This window comes from Triticum urartu, chromosome 1 (genome assembly GCF_003073215.2).
Source record: "Triticum urartu cultivar G1812 chromosome 1, Tu2.1, whole genome shotgun sequence".
NCBI classification, from domain to species: domain Eukaryota; kingdom Viridiplantae; phylum Streptophyta; class Magnoliopsida; order Poales; family Poaceae; genus Triticum; species Triticum urartu.
Genome location: NC_053022.1, coordinates 375,782,232 through 375,803,762, shown reverse-complemented (window position 1 = coordinate 375,803,762; position 21,531 = coordinate 375,782,232). Strand labels below are relative to the sequence as shown.

Genomic DNA, 21,531 nt, shown 5'->3' with positions numbered 1-21,531 from the left:
AATGTGAAAACTTTCTGAAAGATTGCTCGCCAAAGTTATCCCCAAGATAAAAGAATTTTGTTGACTTTCGTATTGCATGCAAATAGTCAATATAACAGATTCATGAGGATCTCTCCCTAAAAAAAGGCTCTCAATCATAAACACAAGCAAACAAACTCTGTAGCTACAGAACTAAGGCAATGTCATGAACAAAATGTATAATATAAGAAGAAGAAAAAATAGCATCCGATGCAAGGATGTGCAATGAGTAAGGTGTTCTTGCTAGGCATGTCCCACGACTACGTTAGGCGGGTTAAACCCGGCCGGTGCTAGCGCAGCAAATAGAGGAGGCAGCAGCACACAACCAACAGACCAAATCCGCACAAGAACTACCACGACATAAACTTATTACTCGCACTAGCGACTAGACATCGCTCGCTCACGCCGGCCATCACATGCGAAGATGCTAGTGGAGTAGTAAACTCTGGCGTACAAGGGCATCTCCGGCCGCGTCCCCAGACGATTTTTTTGCGCCGGCGTCAAAAAAACGGTCCAGTCACGCCTTCAGAAACCCGATTTTCGCCAGCCTGGGCCAAAAACAGCGCCGGCGAATCCAGACCGAACCCGGCACGCTGGGGGACGCCCGGGGACGCCGGGGCGAACTGTTTTGGCGCGAAACAGCCGCGGGCCCGCCGCGTCAGCAACACGGCGCCTCGTCTTCCCCAACGGTCTCGGTTCCCGCGGGGAATCAATGCCAAGGCTGCCGCTGGTCAGCCTTGCCATTGATTCCTCACGGGCGGCGCGTCACGGGACGGCGCGCCGATGCCTCCCCTCCCTCACACGCGTACACACGGATGCGGCGCGGCTATATAGCCGGTGGCCTGCACTCGCCTGTGCCCACACCAGCCCCGCCCCTCGCCGCTGCCCAGCTCCTCCCTCTCCCTACCTCTCCCGAGCGCCGCCGCCCAGCCCCTCCCTCTATCTCTCTACCTCTCCCGAACCCGTCGCCATGGCGGAACGCTACCCGGAGACGAGGCGGCGGCCAACGGCTTCGGCCGCCGTTCGCTCCGCGAACAGGAGTCCTGGCTCCTGTTCCAGGCGAACATCCCGGCGCCGCCGGACATGCGCGCCAGGCCGACGGGGTGGAGGCTCAGCGCCGAGGGAGTTCCCACTCCCCCGTTGCCCGACGACGTGGCGAAGCCGACGTACTTCGCCGAGAAAGTCGAGGTCGTGCGCGCCTCCCTCACCGACGCCCAACTCTCCCTCCCCCAGTACGCCGCCGACAACCACGCGGCTTGGGCTGCGTATTTCGAGCGCCGCCAGCAGCAGCGCTTGGCGTCCATCAACGGCGCGCCGGTGGTTGGCGGCCGGCAGAACAGCGAGGGGCGCCACCTGTGGTGGGGCGTCCCCGGCCGCACACTGGAGGGCGTGCTGACGTACCTCGAGGGCGGCAACGACCCGCCGTTGACGTACCCAGCGAGGGCGGCCGCCCCGGCGCAGCACCGACGCGCCGGGCCATAGGCGCCAAGGAGGTTCGGGTCCTCCTCCTCTTCTTCCTCCTCCCGATCTTCATCGCACTCCTCCGGCACTCCGGCCCTGCTCGGCGTCAAGGCCGAGCCCGCGGCGGAGACGCCGCTCGGCCGGCGCACCCGCAGCGCCGGCATCGTCATCAACGAGGGCGGCCGGCGCGCCTCCTCGTCGGCTCCTCCGCGCTTCGTCAAGCCAAAGACGGAGCCGGGGCTCGCGCCAGTGAAGACGGAGCCGGGGCTCGCGCCGGTGAAGAAGAAGCCGGCCGTGCCGGTGACGACGGAGCTCGACGACGATGACGTGGCCCTGGAATGGGCGCGCAGGGACTCCATAGCGATGGAGAAGGAGCGCCTGGAGAAGGCGAAGGAGCGCCAGCGTGCCGCCCTGCTTCGCTTCGCGGAACGTCGACGCGGCCGCGATGAAGGCGGAGTCGTCGTCATCTGCGACAGCGACGACGACGACGACGATGCGCCGCCACCAGTCCGCCATGGCGACGCCGGACAGGGGTCCAGCAAGGACGCCCGCGTCAAGGAGAAGGCCGACGACGACGATGGCGGCGACGACTTCAGCCAGTTTTTCCTTTAGATTAGTTTATGTATATGTGCTATGTAATGAAAATCCGCGAACTTCGCTGAAATGTGCCGAAACTTATCGTGTTTGGCCGAAATTTATCATATTTGGCCGAATTTTATCGTGTTTAAGCCGAACTTCGCCGAATTTCTTTTATTTTAAAACGTGCCTGAGGGCGGCCCTGGGGCCGGCGGCTGGGGACCAACTCGCCCCAGGCTCAATTTTTGCGCCAGCTCACCCCCAGGCGGCGATTTTAGGCGCCCCTTGGGGAGCCAACGGCTGGAGATGCCCTAATGGCCAACAACCGCCGATCCTCTCCTTTTGCTTCTATACCTAATTGTATGCAAAATAATTGTCCATGAGGAGACCGTCTTGGAGATCGTTCGTTCGGACATTACTATCATGATCGACTGCGACACATTGCATGGCCATTTATGCTGCTATGAATTGGCAGCGATTACAGTTCTGTGCAACTATACCAGATAGTCCATGCATGGAGAGCTACTGCTTTTTAATGGACCAAAAAGTTCTGTCGGTAAAGAATTTGACCGGTCAATTGCCTATTTTAAAGCAGCCAATTCTTGAGGCCAGAGGGGAGGAGAAAGAGTCAACCCCAATGGCTCATGTCTTGTGTCATTGTCAATTTGCTGCAAGAGAAGAGAAGATCTGTTCTATGCAGGGTACTCGTGAAAGATCGACGGGAAAGAAAATCGTAGCTCTAGAAAACGTGCAGTCCGTAGCAAATACCAGGTGGAGAATCACCGAAGAAACCAAAAGTCAGTTCAACATACTAGCATATACTGCAGAGTCAAAGTCAAGTCTACTGAAGATGAGTAGGTGGCAAGAAAAGATATGCTCGATTTGTATCCTGTGGAACCAATACTACCAGAACAAAAGAACCGGTAGTAAACTTGACCTGACTCGTCTCTGGAGAATTGAAAAGCTACAGATAACAAATTATCAGACCGTGGGCAGGCCTTATATACAACACATGCAGATTGAGTTCTGCCAAGAATGTGTAGACGAAAGTGCATAACTGCATATATGATTTACCAGGAGGCTCTTGTCTACCCTGGAAACAAAGAGCCCCAAAACTAACAAGAGCACCACTGGACAATATGTATCAGGCCAGGCCAGGACGGTTACCTTTTCTCTTTTAGTAAGGCCAGGACAGTTAGCAATAGCAGGTAACGAATGGTCTGAACTCTGAAGGTCTGAAAACTAAAAGAAGCAGAAAGTCTAAATGCCATGGCTTATAGGCTGGAAAAGAAATAGGTGCGCTTTCTCTGAAAGAAGGGGTAGGGGCTTGAGAGTTGAGAATAAGGGAGTGTTCGGTTCCTCTCCACTTCTCTGACTCTGCTCCCGGAGCGGACCAGACTACAGCTCACTTTGACGGAGCTGCCAAAACCGAGCTCCCCAACTCCGCGGAGTGGAGAGATTCCAAACAGGGCCTAAATAAACATATGAATCCTACTAAAAGTACCAGAAACCAAAAGGGGGGGAGATGTGTCATCAACAATGATACTTCTCTTGGCACAAAAGTGTCTTTGTCAATTTGCTGTAATAGAAGATATGTTCTATGCAGGGTTCTCATGAAAGATCGACGGGAAAGAAAATCATAGCTTTAGAAAGCGTGGACTAAATACCAGGTGAAGAATCACCAAAGAAACCAAAAGTCAGTTCAACATACTAGAGTACTGCAGAGTCAAATTCAAGTCTACAAAAGATGAGTAGGTGACCAGAAAAAATATGAGCGATTTGTATCCTGTGGAACCATTGCTACAAGAACAAAATAACCTGTAACTTGACCAGACTCGTCTAATTCAGGTTCCTCTTCTGGAGTATTGAAAAAGCCACCGTTAACAAATTATCAGATCGGTAGGCAGGCCTTACATTACATGCAGGTTGAGTTGTGCCAAGAATGCGCAGACGAAAGTGCATGTATGATTTACCGGGAAGGCTCTTGTCTAAGATTTTCTTTAGGGCGGCTCTTGTCTGAACCTGGAAACAAAGCGCCCCAAAACTAAATCTAGTTGCAGTAATAATCTCCTGACAAGAGGACTATTATAATGTATCAGGCCGGGCCAGAACGGTTACCAACAGCAGGTATGAATGGTCTGAACTCTGAAGGTCCCACAACTGAAGGAAGCACAAAAGGGGCAAAATGGCCTGTAAGCCTAAATGCCATAGTATACAGTCTGGAAACGAAATAGGCGCTCTTTCTTTGAAAGGGGAGTTCAGGGCTTGAGAGTTGAGAATAAATGAGCATATGCATCAGTATGCACAAAGATGGTGAAAGATCATTACTTATGCTGAGAACTCCGCATACAGATTGTCAAAGATCACATGCATCCTACTAAGAAGTACCAGAACTAGTACTTCTACTTAGAAGTCTGTAAACTTAGAAGTCTGTAAATTTCATATCCGTAGTCACACAAAACTGTTATATTCATACTAATAGCTCGGAATTACACAGTGAAAAAAAGACTAGGAGTTATTTACAGCAAGGTAACTGATCTGTCAGCTGAGATTTGACAACAATAGTCCAGACTAACCGACTGCTAATTCGGCATTTCTCAAAACAACATGAGTTGAACTAAGGTAGCAAGTATATTACAAGCACATGGTATGTTACCTTCACCGCGACCATGACACGGCATCAATCTCATCCCTTGCTGACTTGTATAGCTCAAGCCTCTTAAAGCATTGCTGCCTGCGCCCCATAAGAGCAGGATCCTCATCAAGGAGTAGCGCGAGCTGCTTAGCCTACACAGGAAATTGATCACTGAGACAACTGAAAGGATAAGGAATGAACATATTTAGACAACAAAAGAAGACACCTACATCTTTACTGCCCACTTGAATATAGAAATAGTTCAGCAAGGACCGCTTGGCTTCCCGGACTTGGCAGTGAACAACAGCCTTGGGAATAGTATTCTTCAGTGTGTCCGATACCATGCCAATGTACGAGGACACATTAGAAGCAATCCTCCTGAAGTGCGCGTCAGAGTACCGATCAACAGGAGTGGAAGGTCCAGTTCCAGCATTGTCCACAGGGTATCCAGTTCCAGCCCTGTCCACCTCCTGTGGAAGCTTGCGGAAGAAGTCGACCGTCAAATACGCTGACTCCATATCGACCAATCGCACAGTAGTTTTACGGCCCTCTTGACGGAAGCTCTCCAGGGCTTTGTTGCATGCAGCAGCAAGCTCCGCTTGAAGAGTGGGAAATCTTCTCAGTTCCTAGTGAAACAATATCACTACAGTAAATACATAACTTACAAAAATTTTAAGTGGCAAGTTGGAGTTGAAGTGTACAAGAAAACAAACCTCAGTCTCCCCAATTGATTTCCTTACCAGCTCTTTCAGGACATTATGCACCTAAAGTGATGATAAAAGGGGACTTAGTGGAAGAAACATGGCAAAGCAAGCAACCACAGGAAGAAGAAATCTTACAGCATCTACAGAAGCTTCAGCTGGCCCTCTAAAATAACTGAGACCAGACTCTATCAGTCGACGGTAACCTTGCTCAGGAGCAATTAAATGAGGCTGATAACCATCAGCTTGTGACACAATTCGTTTAACGTTTGGCAAGGAGAGGTGGCGATCAAATGGAAGCTTCCGCAGAGCAGCAGGGAGTTGATTATCAAAGACCCAGTAAATTCGATCACCACCAGGTCGTCTGCATATTTCAATATCCACGTTACAGATTATGACCAAGAAAAATAAAGACATGAAATAATCAAAATGGAACTTACCTTCCATCAAGATGTTCTTTAAATATTTTGTCAAACGCACGGCACAACTCCAGGACTAGATATAACTGAGCCTGCACAAGTACATGAATGGTGTTACATATGTCTGTTTGAGTCCAATGCAATTTAGCTCAAAAGTTTCATTGATTACCCCAGCGTCTGATCCAATAGGTCTACCAAGGTGATCCATCTCAGATTCAAGCTCATCAATAGTTTTGTTTATCAAAGATGTGATGCTTGGAATGCGTGCCCTAATAACTGCCTCGAGTTGCTGAGAGATAAAAAACAGGATTGCATGATGAGACCATTGCTACCTTACAAAGAACAAGAATAAAAACACTAGAAGGATGTTTCGAACCTGTGAAAGAAGTTTAGCAAGATATTCTGAACCCATCCTGCTGGCTAAATGAGCATATTCAGGACTAGAATGAAAGAACTCTTGTTCTTTTTCCCTAGCAATAATCATGTCAACATTCCTGTTGATATCTGCTTGTGAGCGGTTAACAATTCCAACCCATGGGTGTTGTAGCTTGTAAGCTCTTCCTTCAAGAACCTTAGCGAGAAGAACAAGTATTGGGCATTATTAGGTCCTTAATAAGCCCAAAATTCACAGAAAAAGTAAAGTAGAAGCATACATCAAGTGCATCTGTTCCCTTGTCCATCAAATCAAGCTTAGTCAACACGCCAAAGGTCCTTTCACCTATGAAAATTTAAAATGATCCCTCAGGCAAGAAATATGTTTTTTATAAAGTACGCTTTTATTAATAGGCAAGAAAATATGGTAGATGCATCAAACAGATAATTTTGTCACAGTGGGGGAGAATATCAATCAAATGTGAACAGGTCATAAAATATTAGACAAGAGAATCAGTAGTCTAAGCCATTGGAGTGAAATGTACATCGCACATGGCTCAGTAATCATTAATCGACCACAATAATCTGGAGTTAAAACCAAATACTTGCTAAGTTATGTATCGGTTCCACCGAAAAGATGTTGTTTTGTTATTTTTCATGTTGAACATCCATAGTGCTAAAATCTTTGAAGCAAATGACATCAGCAAATATGATGAGTTGTGACATTGATAGGCGTATAAAACATAAGTACATACGTAATTATTCAACATCATACTGAAGGATTGTACCATCAGATAATAGAATTAGTAGATCACAACAAAATAAGTGCAGAATTTTGGTTCATACCACTTGGATCAACATCCCGAGCAAGCTTAATGGCATCTGATGTTGCTATATCTTGATTGGCAGGAGATATAGCAAGTATAATACAGTTTGGCTACAAAAGAAGATAGGAATGTGTCACTCCATAGGTAAATATCAACATGCACATCTTATGTATGTCAAGTGCACCCCATTGAAGCAATAGCAGTACCTTCTCAACATATAAGCGCACCATGTTTTCGATATCCTGGGCAATGCTTTCAGGCTGCCCCTCTGAAAAGAGATGACAACATGGTGAATGAAAATTCCTTGTGAACATTGCCTAGATCAGAAAATGTGAAAAAAAATAGACATTGGCATACCGGTAGCAACCTTAGTTAGACCCGGCAGATCAATCAATGTTAAGTTGACAACTGCAATAGCCAATTGAGTAGAATAAATGACTTATCAAGAAAATGTAGAAGTAATGCCCCTCCGGAAAAAGATTAAGATCCAAGAAGATGCAAGAGCTGCATGAATGCTATTGTTTATAAACTAAGATCTCTATATAAACACCACCATGAAAAAGGAATGAAATCAGAGATACATGGCTACTGTTGTCAAACAGAGAAGTTATAGTGATATTCATATAAAATGGAACTGGAAATTTATATTTAGTAAATACCAGCAGCAATATTCTCCATCAATGTAGCACTAAGTTATGCACTTATGTCCAACGTATAATACCGTTTGGTGAGTATATGCTGAGATGAATAGGGACTGGAGATATTTGTTTTGATCTCCCCGTCAATCTATCAGTTTCATCTTCGATTTCCATACGCACAAGAGCTGCAGAAAACAGACAAACAGCATGTACAGAATAAGCATCTGATCAACTTGAGTTGCCTCCCAGTGATGAAAATACTTCAGCTATTCCAAATTCATTTCAGGACATCATTTTTTTTCTGAAGGATGGATGTGTGTGATGTTTTTTGGATACATGTGGCCATATGCAAACCAGCCTGATCAAAAACACATAACACTTGAACTGGTAGCACCAGACGCAGGTTGGTCAAATAAAATCGTTTAAATCTGCCAGTCTCAGCATTAACACCTACTCATTGAATCACTGATGGAAAAGTCTTAAACACTTAGCAACACAGTCAAGTGCATAATGTAGTCTGAGCTATCCACATAGGGTGGAGACTAGAGAGAGTGACCATAGAACTTTACCTAAAAAACTCCCCATTGCACCTGACCCATCCTTGTGGAGTAGAAGATTACAACCATATCGATAAGCAATAGATAAAACCACACATTTTTTTATAATAATAGCACTCTACAGCCAGTGCATCATCAAGTGCCCACAGCCTGAATATTATCACACATATGTAGCTTGTATTGAGCAATACAACTTCTGGTGCAGGTGCAGGTACATATAGATATATTATTCCACTGCACTTATTAATAGCACAGCAAATCACAGTAGACATTAAAAAATCAGGCATCCATTACTACTAGTAGTTACTTGAAGCATAACCCTGAATAACCCCCTAATCAGGCATCCATTACGGGCACAGAGAGAGCTCACCGAAATCGGGCATTAAAAAATCAGGCATCCATTACTACTAGTGTTTACTTGAAGCATAACCCCTGAATAACCCCCTAATCAGGCATCCATTACGGGCACAGAGAGAGCTCACCGAAATCGGTGAACCGACGCCTTGGTGCATGCAGGAACTCGGCGTACTCCTGCTCCCCGACCTCCGTCTTGTGCAGCTGCAGAACCAGTGGCCTCCTCGTCACGATCCCTTCGAACCACAACGCACAACCGCGAAATTAAACAATCAAAACAAACGGCACAAAAGCTCGAATAGTCGGAGCCGGACGCGGGATTCGCTGCCATACCAGAGCCTCGAGGGAGGAAGTCACGCCCAACGATGCTCTCCAGCACGGACGACTTCCCCGAACTCTGCACGTACGAACGCAACCGGGCGCAGAAAAATCAAACCCAGGCGTCACGGTAATTAAGCCACGAAACGAAAACCCTAGGCGGGGTGAGCACAGGCGACCGAAGGTGGGAGTACCTGCCCTCCGACGACGGCCACGGAAGGCAGCGCCTCCCACAGGGCGGGGAGGGAGGCGGCGGCGCCGTCCCCGCCGTGGTCGCCGAGCACGGTGCAGGCGCGCTGGATGCGGTTCACGAGCACGATCACGTTCTCCATGGTCGCCATCTGCGCAGCCCCGGCAGTTGGAGTGGAAGGTTCTAGAAGGCGCGGGAAGGGGGAGGGGGAGAGATGGCGCTTCGCTGCTGCGCGAGAGGCCCTGCGGACGAAGGAAGCAGAGAGGCGTTGCTGTCGTGGAAATTGAGAATCGGCTTCGTCGGCCTGTATTTTAACTGCCGGTTTTGCTAAGGCTGGTCATAACGGGAGTAACTTATACAAGTGTCATACATATATATGACACTAGTCTAAATTATTATCTTTATAATGCAAAGTAATATAGTAGTAGTATCATAGAAGACTTCATTAATTAGCTTGTAGACTTATCTTGTCTTAGAAAACGCTATGTTACAGTAACATATTATGTTACCACTTCTCATTAACTACATGTCACATAAGTAAAAATTTCTCGAAGTGTGTTATGTTACTTGCTAAGTTACTCCCACTATGACTAGCCTAAAGCACATCTAGATGTGCCATAAGTTGCACATCTAAGTCATATGTCATTGATTTTACATTAAGATTCATGTGAATATTTTCTTTCTTTTTTTTTGCTTGATTCACTCACTTAGATGTGCAATAATTAGAGCACATCTAAATGTGTCCTAAACACACCCTTTAACTGCCAGTTTCACCCCTCACGATATTTCCAACTTTCCAAGTCGCCAAATGCAAAAGAAAGAAGAGTCCAAGTCGCGGCTTTGGTCACCAAAATTTTAAATTTGAATAGTTTCTAAAACTGAATAGTTACTTTTTAAGCTTATAATTAATCTAAATAGTTTTAGTAGTGCATGAAAGAAATGAACAGCAAATGCCTTTTTGCGAATGGAAAACTCTGCATGCGTCATGAGGAAGTAAGTTTTCTAGTAGTATACTTTTGGTAAATGATCTCGATTTGGCGCCAGTCTCCTCCCAATTGTCCCTACACGCGTCATTTTTCTCTCCCTCTCCACACACATGCCACCCGTTGTGCCCCTATCTTCTTCTCATTCCCATTTGTGTCACATTATTCTTCTCCCGGCATCACCCAATCTTCTTTCCCCAACACACGAATCCTCCACGGCCACGCAGATTTTGTCATCGATGGTCACCCCACCTCCAGCGCAGGACCCCATCCCAACCACATCCTCCTGACCTGGCCTGTGTTTTTTTTCTTCATCTCGTTTCTGCCTGCGAGCCATAGCATGGGGAAGCTGGGACCGGCACCACAAGATGCTACGACAGGAAGATGGGGAAGCTGGGACCAGCACTCCGCGATGCTACGACGCGCAAATGGGATGTTGAAACCATGCCCCGATGATGTTGGGACCCTGCACTATGCCCAGCAGATGGATATGCTAGGATCCTGCACCCCTCAATCCTATGATAGACGGGCGGGTATGGTGGGATCGCCACATGGGACACTATGGCCATCAGTTGGATATGCTCAGACCGCGCCCCCGACAATATTGTAATCCGCAAGTGGCTAAGCTTGGACCACAACGTCCGCGTGCTACGACCACATCGGTTGTGTGCCACGACGGTGATGAGGGTAAGCCACCAAATGTTGAGTGCATGCCATCGTCACCACATGGACACATTCCACTACAGCCATGACTCCACAACAACCAAGCAAACTACAAAATAACACATCAAGCACGCTAGAAAAAGGCCACTACCAGACTCGAGCGGCGACCCAAACTCATATCGACACCATCATCGTTGCCGGAATAGACGTTGACGCCCTAAATCTCAACAAACCACACAGACAAGCCGCTGCCAACCACCGGTTTTCTAGTCGTAGCCGGCTTCAAGATGATGCCCCCAAGGAGGAGAAAGACGCGAATACACATCTATCACATGATTCAGAGAATACGAGGTTTCTCTTCAAAGCCAAGAATGTGGGGAGAGTGATGAGAACATCTCCATAACGGCGCTTCCAAGAAGACCACGCTACTCGTGGGCGCCGTCATCGCTGGATCTGAAGGAGGTGGAAAGAGGATTTCTCCTTGAGATGCCTCGACCACCTTCTACCCTACACCGGGACATCGCCCACCGCAAACCCTCTAACCACCGAACCATGCCTCAAGCCAACTCCAATTTTGTCCGCTGGGTCCCATGACCCGCCACGCCCATACATGCACCGCCCCGTGGCCGAAGCTGCCACCACCAAGTCCGAGACCGCCACCCGAGAAACTGCAACCAACCGCCAGCACAAACCAGATTTGGGCCAAGCCCAAGTGCATCATAACCAGGAACCACCGCCTAGCCCACGCCATAGACACCACGAAGCATAGGACCACCTCACCATCGGGCGGAGCAGTTACTAGGCATTGCCGCACGTGGCCACGCTAAGCCCCCACATCGCCTCTCGTCCTAGCCTCCTCAACATTCGCCAGAGCAACACTCGAAGGGCAATCCCACGAGCCAAGGTCGGTCACCATGGCGAACAACTCCACCGAGAGGGGCGTGCCCAGAGCAACGCTCGCGCGAGAAACAAATCCAGTAACCGTCAACCGCCAGCGTCGACCCGCCAGTGGGCTTTGCCCAATGACATGTGTCGCTTGCGGCGGCAATTAGGGTTTTCGCTCGAGATCGACGTGGGGTCTTTTTTTGTACCCCAATTTTGTCGATTGTTCAGTCACACTATTGTGGTTTAATGAGATTTTTGTCTGTGTAGACACAATAGTACAGTACCCAGACTCAGTTCCCCGCAGAAAAAAAGAGAGCGGCTCAGTTTGGAGAATGAATCAGGCTACATATATGGTCTACGGAGCAAGATGTGTAAATTCCAAAATAAAGTAAATCAAGCATGCGTTAGCTCCCACGCAAGCGTGTAGTCGGTGTAACACTTATCATGCTTGGCAGCGAAGGTACAAGGGTAGTTTAGGAAGAAAACACGCTGATGACGGGGCAGGTGGACCGGTCGCTTCAAAAGTTCTTCAAACAGATTCGTGGGATGGTGACGTGGGTCTCCGACGCGCATATCTCGTCCACGGTTATGAGTTTTTCCCCCCTTTTAGCAACGGTTTCGGGTTTTATTCGTGGGATAGAAAAGGCCAGCCCATCTATCCAACCCGGCCCACACATCCATTGATGAAGCCCATATCCTTTTGGATGTTTCGTGAAGTTTTTTTTTTGCCTAAGCCTGACAAAGATCGCCGGTACGCCCGCTTGCCGCCCTCGCGCCGCCTCCTCCTCCCCTGGTGCGATCCGACCCTTCTAGAAGCGCCGCGCGCGCGTCCCGTCCATCGGCGGCGCCGGCCATGGCGCTGGCGTTCGACGATTTCGGACGGCCCTTCATCATCCTGAGGGAGCAGGAGAGCAAGTCCCGCCTGCGGGGGCTCGACGCGCACAAGGCCAACGTCGCCGCCGGCAAGGCCGTCGCGCGCAGCCTCCGCACCTCCCTCGGCCCCAAGGGCATGGACAAGATTCTCCAGTCCCCCGACGGCGACGTCACCATCAGTAACTGCTCCACCGCACTCTCTCACTCCCCTCCCCGCTCTGCTTCCTGATCTTAGCCTCACCTGTTCTTTTTTCTTTGCGGGAAAACTTAAGGTTCTCGCATGCGATCTGGCCCTTGCATCGGTTTCTTCGAGGGCTAGGGATTTTGGTGTGTGCTACGCAGTATCTGTCCAGAGTTCTAGATGTCTGTAGGGCTGTTAGTTCCGTTGGAAATTACTTTGATTTTATTCCTATAATAAAATAAGGGAAGTTCGGGTTTCTGAATAATTACCTCCCTTATGATTTTTTAGCAAATGACGGAGTGACGATCCTGGAGCAAATGGATGTTGACAACCAGATTGCAAAGCTTATGGTGGAGCTTTCCCGTAGTCAAGACTATGAAATCGGGGATGGTACTACTGGGGTGGTGGTCCTGGCAGGGTCGCTCCTGGAACAAGCTGAGAAACTGCTAGAGCGTGGTATTCAACCGATAAGAATTGCCGAAGGATATGAAATGGCTTCCAAGATAGCTTTTGATCACCTCGAACATATCTCCACTAGGTTTGAGTTCACTGCTGCAAATATAGAGCCCTTGGTGCAGACCTGCATGACAACTCTGTCCTCAAAGATGTAAGTCGAAGATATTCACTCTTAACTTCTCAGTTATGTAACCAATGTTTTAATCTGCTAGGAAGCAGGGTAGATTCAGTTTATATTTCTCTCCGTTTGCTAATTGGACCCGTCATTCTTAAACTGCAGTGTTAACCGTTGTAAGCGGATGCTTGCTGAGATTGCTGTCAGGGCAGTCCTTGCTGTTGCTGATTTGGAAAGGAAGGATGTAAACTTGGACTTGATTAAAGTAGATGGTAAAGTTGGTGGGAAGCTAGAGGACACTGAGCTAATATACGGAATCGCTGTTGACAAAGATATGAGCCACCCACAAATGCCAAAGAGAATCGAGGATGCTAATATTGCCATCCTTACCTGCCCATTTGAGCCCCCAAAGCCCAAGACAAAGCATAAGGTTGACATTGACACTGTAGAAAAATTCCAGACGATGCGTGGACAAGAGCAAAAATACTTTGATGAAATGGTTCAGAAATGCAAGGTAAAGGCCTACAAAATTTCAATGTATTTTATAGTAGGGCAAAGTCATGATTTTGCGCAAAGTTTTTTTTACTTTGCATCGTATCATTGTTGACTTCTTAATATAAGTACTTAAAGATTTGTTTGTAAACACTTGCAGGATGTTGGTGCAACCTTAGTTATCTGTCAGTGGGGTTTTGATGATGAAGCCAATCATTTGCTTATGCAAAGAAATCTGCCCGCTGTCAGATGGGTTGGTGGTGTTGAATTGGAATTGATTGCCATAGCTACAGGTTGATATGAGTACCTCTCCTTGTCAACCCGAATGTCTTATAAATACACTATCTAACATTTGAAAACTGACTGCAGGGGGACGTATTGTTCCAAGATTCCAAGAGTTGACTCCTGATAAGCTTGGGCAGGTACAACTGGTTTTGTGCTCCTTTTTGTACACAAGGAATAATTTTTTCTGATAATGTACCCAAGTAATATTAAATATGCATGGATTGGTGCAGGCTGTATAGTCGGGTGTCTAATTTTAGAACCCCAAGTATGTGAAATCTTAAGTAGCTGAGACTACAGAGCATATGCGGAGACTAGCTATTAATTTGTGGGAGTTTTTGTCTGTATACGTAGTTACATACTTTCTATTATTTCTTAATAGTATAAGTGTATCGAACAATTTAAGAAGTTAAAACAGATAAGTGATACTCCCTCCGATCCGAATTAATTGACTCAGCCTCTATACAATGTCCAGTAATTGTTAAGATGTCCGCTGACTTTAATTAGCCGCATGTCGGTTTGTGAGGATGACTTGATTGACCTCAGGACAATAAACTAAAAATTGAATGCTCAACAATGTTAATCTTTACGTGTTTCTTGGTAGTTGAGTAGGGTTGCCACTTCTCTCTGGTGTAATCAATGCGTTCCTTCAGCACCTAGCAATGAGGATGTTTGCCATCAAGATACCATGCAAAACATATTCTTGAAAGTAATCGTAATATAATTATGCTTTGTTTAAAACTATACCATACTACTTGTATCTCATGTGGTTTGCTTATCTGCATACTTTGCTGAAACAGGCTGGCTTGGTTAGAGAGAAGTCATTTGGAACAACAAAGGATCGAATGCTTTGCATTGAGAGGTGTGCAAATTCCAGAGCTGTAACTATCTTCATCCGTGGCGGTATGTTCCAATGGATAATATCTCTTCCTTCATGTTCGCATGTGCATATCTCCACATCCTTTATTAGGTCATCTGTGCTTGTACCTTCAACCAATCAGTGATCAATCTGTCCATATAGTTGAGATACTTTTGTGTTGCATACAGTCAGTGGCGGAGCTAGAAACAAATTGTTGGGTGGGCCAAGCTAAAGAACGGCAAATGTTTTTCCAACTTTTGAATCATCGGCATTCATCAGTACCTTCTGTTCCATTTTTACAAGATCAAATGAGTACAAATATATAAAAGAAAAGCTATACCAAAATACAGTTTCATTAGACTATTTTTGTTAGTCATTACAGGAGTTTTTGAAGACATCAGATATTGAGTCACATACTACAAATTGGTTTCAATCATTTGTCCTTTTAAAATCTATAACAATGCCTTCGCATAGAATTTAAACAACATATCTCCAGTGAATTATTTATGCTACCACACGAATAGAGACGACCTCAGTCGAATTTAGGAGAAGGAAATTGGAGATGATTCATAGAAATCATTCACCTGTGAGCCAGCTTACAAGGATTCAGACTGCTAGCTGAGTGGCCTGTGGGTCGTGGCCTCGTGAACCGGCCAACTGGCTGGGAGGCGGCTGAAGTGTGTGGTGTGTCGGTGAGCGGCGGCTGTCTGTGTGGGCTGACAGCGGGCGGCTGCACCATTGCTGACTGCTGCGCGTCCTTATTTGTGGTATGGTGTGAGGCAGTTTCGCTGGGGCTGGGCTGATACCTGTTATTGCTATGTGTTGTGTTGTGGGCTGGCTAGGTATATTTTTTTTCTCCTGTGCTGGGCGGGCCACGGCCCATTCAGCCTTGCCGTGGCTCTGCCAGTGCATACAGTGCAGACAATTTTACCTGTGTTGGCAGTATCCAGATACGTGACAGTTTTCACTGTTCCGCACCCAATTGTCAAATCTAGTGTACTTGCATAATTTTAGTTATTAATCTTGCATAATGGCAAATTGTGCACTGAAATATATGAGAAATTTCTTTGTAACATTCACTTCCCCATTATGAATACAATTTTTATGATACTATTGGTTTTTAATTAGGTCATAATTTGTGAGTACTTGGTCCTATGACCCATCGTTGTGTTGGGTACATTATCAGATCATAGTTTGAGAGTACCTTGTCATACATAACCAGCTGGATTTGTAGAATGAGTACAAAATATTCATACTGTTCATATCATCATGATTGTATGATGCACCATCGAGCTGTGTGTTGCTTTTCCTTGAAGAATTGTAGGGTTCTAAGACCTCACACTGTAGCAACCCAACCAACTATGCTAAGTAGAAAATGATTGATTGTCACCGCTAATATTGATTTTCAATATGTGCACTAGCTAAAAGATAAATTGCTTTTGGAGTTTCCATGATAAAGCCAGCAGCTACCATGCAGGCAACAAAATGATGATTGAGGAGGCCAAGCGAAGTATTCACGACGCTCTGTGTGTGGCTAGAAATCTGATCCGCAATAACTCTATTGTTTATGGTGGCGGCTCAGCTGAGATATCTTGCTCTGTTGCTGTCGAAGCTGCAGCAGATCGATATGCTGGAGCCGAGCAGGTAACTGCTGAGTTTCAACAGCTAAGTTGCAACAAGATGCAATATCGTTTCATCATGTTCTTTGTACTTGCAGTATGCAATTAGGTCGTTTGCTGATGCGCTGGATGGGATTCCACTAGCCTTGGCTGAAAACAGTGGTTTGCCACCTATTGATACGTTGACTGCGGTAAAATCTCAGCAAATTCAGGTATTATGGTTCTGTTGCCTTACTCCCCAGTCTGCTCTTCTAATAGGTAGCAATATTTGTTCTTGATGATTCAATGAAACGTCACTCGTCCTTGTACTTCGAGTCGGATGAGTCTGTGCGCAAATCCTAGTGTTATTGTACTTGTGATACAGAAGTGTTACTCGAGGCCAAGGCACACACTACAGTATGTGCTTGCACATCCTACCAATTTTACTGCTTGATGCCGTCAATGCAGCATATTTAATGCTGTGATTAAAAGCTGATTTGGATGTCTCGTTTCACATTTGAGTAACATGCATGTGATTCTGACCGGTTACCACCTCTGCAGGAGAACAATCCCTACTGTGGCATCGACTGCAATGACGTCGGGACCAACGATATGAGAGAACAGAACGTCTTTGAAACCCTGATTGGCAAGCAACAACAGATATTGTTGGCAACGCAGGTTGTTAAGATGATACTCAAGATCGATGACGTTATCACGCCGTCAGAGTTCTGAGTACTGATAATGTTGCAAGCATGGGCAACCGTGCTGGATAACAAACCATCATTATACCATGCAGCATTGCTGAAGCAGTTGGATTGGCCACTTGCTTGTACCGTAGGCCTATATTTTGCTTGTGACGCTTGCTGAAGACCTTGGTTCTTGCGTTCTCACATCTTGTTACATGAATAATAAACAATCTCTCTTTTTTCTGTATTTTCCGATGCTTAGTGCTTTAGTCTGGGTGCCCTCTACTATTGTTTATTTATTCGTCAGTGTACAAATTGCATTTAATCTGTTTTGCTACAGAGGAACTATGCAGAAATATGAAAATACACGATAACAGGTTGGTCAGTTGGTGGGGTTCACTTGGCCTAGCCGTTCAGGTGTACTCGTGCAGTAAGCCCTCCATTTAAAAGGCCATGAAAAGTTTTTCCCTGCAATATTCGCAGAATATACATCTAGAATTGTGCTAGTTGGTATAATGAACTGAATGTCTATGTTAACTAGACAATACTTCTTGCGTTGCTGTGCAAACTGGTTGTGATATATTTCAATGAAAGGTTGTATTCATATGAGTTATTGTGTTTTAAAGTAATAATATGAGAATTGAAACTGAATATAACATATTATTACTTTATAATAAGAGTAAAATGTTTCAAGTAATAATATGTATACAACCTTTCATTACTTTAAAAATTGATAACTCATATGTATACAACCTCTCATATGAGTTATTGTGTTTATATACAATTCTCAAGGGGAGTATGATTTAGTATATTTGTTGTATAGTTGTAAAATGTTTATTAAATATAACTGGTATAATAGAACGGAAAACTTTTTTACTCTCTCCATTCCTAAATATAAGTCTTTTTAGACATTTCAAATGGACTACAACATACGAATGTACGTGGACATATTTTAAAGTGTAGATTCACTCATTTTGCTCCGTCTGTAGTCACTTGTTGGAATCTATAGAAAGACTTATATTTGGAAACGGAGGGAGTATCATGCATGGCTACATGCTGACTTTTTGAATTCTGAGGTGCAGGTATGGCCCCTTGGGACTTGTTTGGTTGTTGGGGAGGGAAAACCCAGGGTAGTAAAGCCCTGGGTGAGCTCTATACAAATGGCACTGAAAAGCTTGCTTTGTTCGTTGTGAAGAGGGGGATCAATGCGCACCCAATCGCATCCTAGCAAACCAAGAGGTTTCGGGTTGCCGTGCATTGGTCGAAATTGATCAGAAGGAGGCAGACCTTGCTACCACCATGAAGGGAGAGGGACATGGTCTCAGGATTACCTTTGCAATGGATATCAAATGAGTATTTCTTAAAATGGGGAAATATTATTTTTCTAACTCAAATCGAGCCACGAAATTTAGTGGATAACAATGTGAGCACAAAGATCATGTCCACCAAGTTTCATGATTGTTGGACACATGGAAAGATATATTGGGATTTATGAGCAAATAATGGCTACAAATGGAATGTTGAATTTAGAGAGACATTTCATAATGTCATGGCAATATTTTTTAGAAGTGGACTTGGATATATATCTTAGAGGCTTTGATAATATTTGGAGAATCTTAGGATCAAAAGAAATGAAGTTTCCTTTATAGTGGCCAGATATATAATTTAGGGTTTTCAGTATTTGGATTTAGGGTTAAAGATAAACCCTAAGAAAAATACTTGGTATCAAAATGGTTTTTGAGCGAGTTTCTGGTCCCAGGTGAGAGAGCTTGCCAAATTACCAAGGTCATTCACCAAAGATCCAAAGAAAATACATGAACTCAAATATGAAAAGAAGGAAGTTTATTAGTCAATGCAATTGGTTCAATCTATGAGGTGAACGGGATCTACGGCGGGAGCATTCCCCTCCCCTCCCGCGACGCTCCCGCGGCCGTCCGGGGGGCAACCCTAGCGCCGCCGCCGCCACCCCCCTTCTCTCTCTCCTCCCTCGCCGCCGCCAAGGGGCACGAGCGGGCGAAGGCCGGTCGTCGCCGGCGGCGGCGGGACCATCTCGTCTCCTTGCGCGGGGGGTGCGGCGCGGGCCGGATCTCGCCGGTGGGGATGCCGCGCTCGTGCCGGGTGTAGCGGTGCGGCAGCGCTCCGAAGTAGGCCAGCGACGACGGCGTGGCGTCGGGCGACATGGTGGTGGTGCAGGCCGGCGGGTGGCGGCTGCTTCGCAGCAGCGCCTCGGCGCCTCGTCTGGCGCTGCGGGTCGCGGGCGACCGGGTCGCTGGTGGCCCTTCTCGCCGTGGATCTCAGGTGGAGGGGCAGCGCGGCAGCGGTGGAGGTGGGCGGCCCCTGTCCAGCCGTGCCCCTGCGGCTGGACGGCGGCGCTCGGCGCGGGAAGGCCTCCCCGATGACCTCTCATGGCTGTGGCTCGGCGGTTCCGTGCGCCCTCCTCCTCGGCAGCGGGCGGTGGCCGGCGCTCTCTTGCGGATCTGGGCATTTGGCTTCGGGGGCGAGACAGGGTCTCGGGAGGGGGGAGCTGGTAGGGGGGACGGGTGCGCTGTTGCATTCCCCGTCGCCGGCGCAGTGATGCCGGTCATGGCCATAGGCCGCTCCTCCTCCTCCCCCTTCCCCCGGCCATCTGGGCTCGGTTCCCCTTGAGGCAGTGGTCGCCGGCGGTTCTGAGGTGGTTGGGCTCATGGATCTTGTCCAAGACGTGACCTTTGGGGATTCTCGGGGTGGTCCGGTGGCGGGGCGGCGGCCCTGGCGGTGGGAGTCACGTGGGTCGTAGGCGGACTGCGCGACTCGGATGCGGGCGTGCAACCACGGCCGCTTGGGTGGCATGGTTGCAGGTGGTTGGCGGACCGGGGATGCAGCGGTAGGGTGGAGCACCGGGGTTCATCACTTACCTGTCCATACACGGGTCGACGGTGGCGGCGTCCGCGGATGTCGTGTTCCTCCCTGCAGGCTCCGTCGTGGTGCTCTCACTCCTCCCGTCGTGTTCCAGGTGAAAACCTGATCTTTGGATCGGACGATGGCGACGGTCCGTGGTCGTGCCCTTCTTGGAGGCATCGTCTTGGAACCCTCGGTCCGGCATGGTCCGTTGCACTTCTTCCTGGACGATCTCTCATCTTGATGGTGGTCTCCATCGGCTACAAGCAGTTCTTTTTGCTCATTTCTGTTGATTCTTGGTAGTCGTTGAAGTTGTGTGTCGGTGCCCGACATTCTTGTATCTTGCCTTGGGTTGTGTGACGTGCGTTTGTATCAGTTACTTGGATGTAAGTGTTGGTGCTTTATTTATAAAGCGGGGGGAAACCCTTTTTCTTCAAAAGAAGGAAGTTTAAATCACATGCCAAATTTCATCCAATGATGTTTGGCCCGTGACAGGACCGCACAATTGGGTCTCTCATCCATTGTTGGGGTGTGATCCAAGACACACTGTGGTGGAGAGGAACAAGAGACATGGGGGCTAAGCTTTTGTAACGCTCTCGATGCGGCTATATCTCCCACGTGTCGAAGCACGACTTAGAGGCATAACCACATTGAAAGCAATGTCGCAAGTGAGGTAATCTTCACACAACCCATATAATACATAAGGGACAGAGATACATAGATGGCTTACAACCGCTACTTCACACCATACATGAATAAAGCATTACATCATCCAGATACACTCAAGGTCCGACTACGGAACCAAAATAAAAGAAGACTACCCCAAATGCTACACAGATCCCTGATCGACCCAACTGGGCTCCACTAATGATCAACTAGAACGAAACAACACAAAGGACAAGATCTTCATCGAGCTCCTCCTTGAGCTTGGTTGCGTCATCTGCACGGTTCAACGACACCTGCAAACTGGTTTTGGAAGTATCTGTGATCCACGGGGACTCAGCAATCTCACACCTTCCTCTTTTGCTTCTTCGGGTTGGTTCCGATAACGTCGCGTTTGTGAGGAACCCGTTTCGACTACGTCCGTTTGTCTTCTTCATGGACTCGTTCTTCTTCCTTGCGGGATTTTCAGGCAAGATGACCATACCCTCGAAATCACTTCTATCTTTGCTTGCTAGTTGCTCACTCTTTTGCTATGCCTATGCTGCGATACCTACCACTTGCTTATCATGCCTCCCATATTGTTGAACCAAGCCTCTAACCCACCTTGTCCTAGCAAACCGTTGTTTGGCTATGTTACCGCTTTGCTCAGCCCCTCTTATAGCGTTGTTAGTTGCAGGTGAAGATTGGAGTTGTTCCATGTTGGAACATGGATATTTGTTGGGATATCACAATATCTCTTATTTAATTAATGCATCTATATACTTGGTAAAGGGTGGAAGGCTCGGCCTTATGCCTGGTGTTTTGTTCCACTCTTGCCGCCCTAGTTTCCGTCATATCGGTGTTATGTTCCCG

At 47.1% G+C, this 21,531-nt stretch overlaps 2 protein-coding genes across 2 annotated transcripts; one reads left to right on the top strand and one right to left on the bottom strand.

The window, feature by feature from the left end:
* Positions 1 to 4,472: 4,472 nt before the first annotated feature.
* LOC125513435 (phragmoplastin DRP1E-like) lies at positions 4,473 to 9,361 on the bottom strand. The gene is made up of 15 exons (XM_048678555.1): positions 9,071 to 9,361; positions 8,892 to 8,955; positions 8,687 to 8,794; positions 7,731 to 7,832; positions 7,367 to 7,417; positions 7,216 to 7,277; positions 7,029 to 7,119; positions 6,464 to 6,528; positions 6,187 to 6,381; positions 5,980 to 6,099; positions 5,832 to 5,902; positions 5,530 to 5,755; positions 5,404 to 5,454; positions 4,921 to 5,316; positions 4,473 to 4,842 (listed from the first exon to the last, which is right to left on the bottom strand). The coding sequence occupies exons 1-15, from the start codon at positions 9,215 to 9,217 to the stop codon at positions 4,714 to 4,716; spliced, it is 1,878 nt and encodes a 625-aa protein (XP_048534512.1). The 5' UTR covers positions 9,218 to 9,361; the 3' UTR covers positions 4,473 to 4,713.
* Positions 9,362 to 12,318: 2,957 nt separating this feature from the next.
* On the top strand, positions 12,319 to 17,524 carry LOC125513424 (T-complex protein 1 subunit epsilon-like). Its single transcript, XM_048678546.1, has 9 exons — positions 12,319 to 12,649; positions 12,940 to 13,258; positions 13,388 to 13,736; positions 13,875 to 14,007; positions 14,084 to 14,136; positions 14,797 to 14,899; positions 16,333 to 16,499; positions 16,573 to 16,686; positions 17,015 to 17,524. Exons 1-9 carry the CDS (start codon positions 12,451 to 12,453, stop codon positions 17,183 to 17,185), a joined length of 1,608 nt encoding a protein of 535 aa, XP_048534503.1. The 5' UTR covers positions 12,319 to 12,450; the 3' UTR covers positions 17,186 to 17,524.
* The last annotated feature ends 4,007 nt before the right edge of the window (positions 17,525 to 21,531 follow it).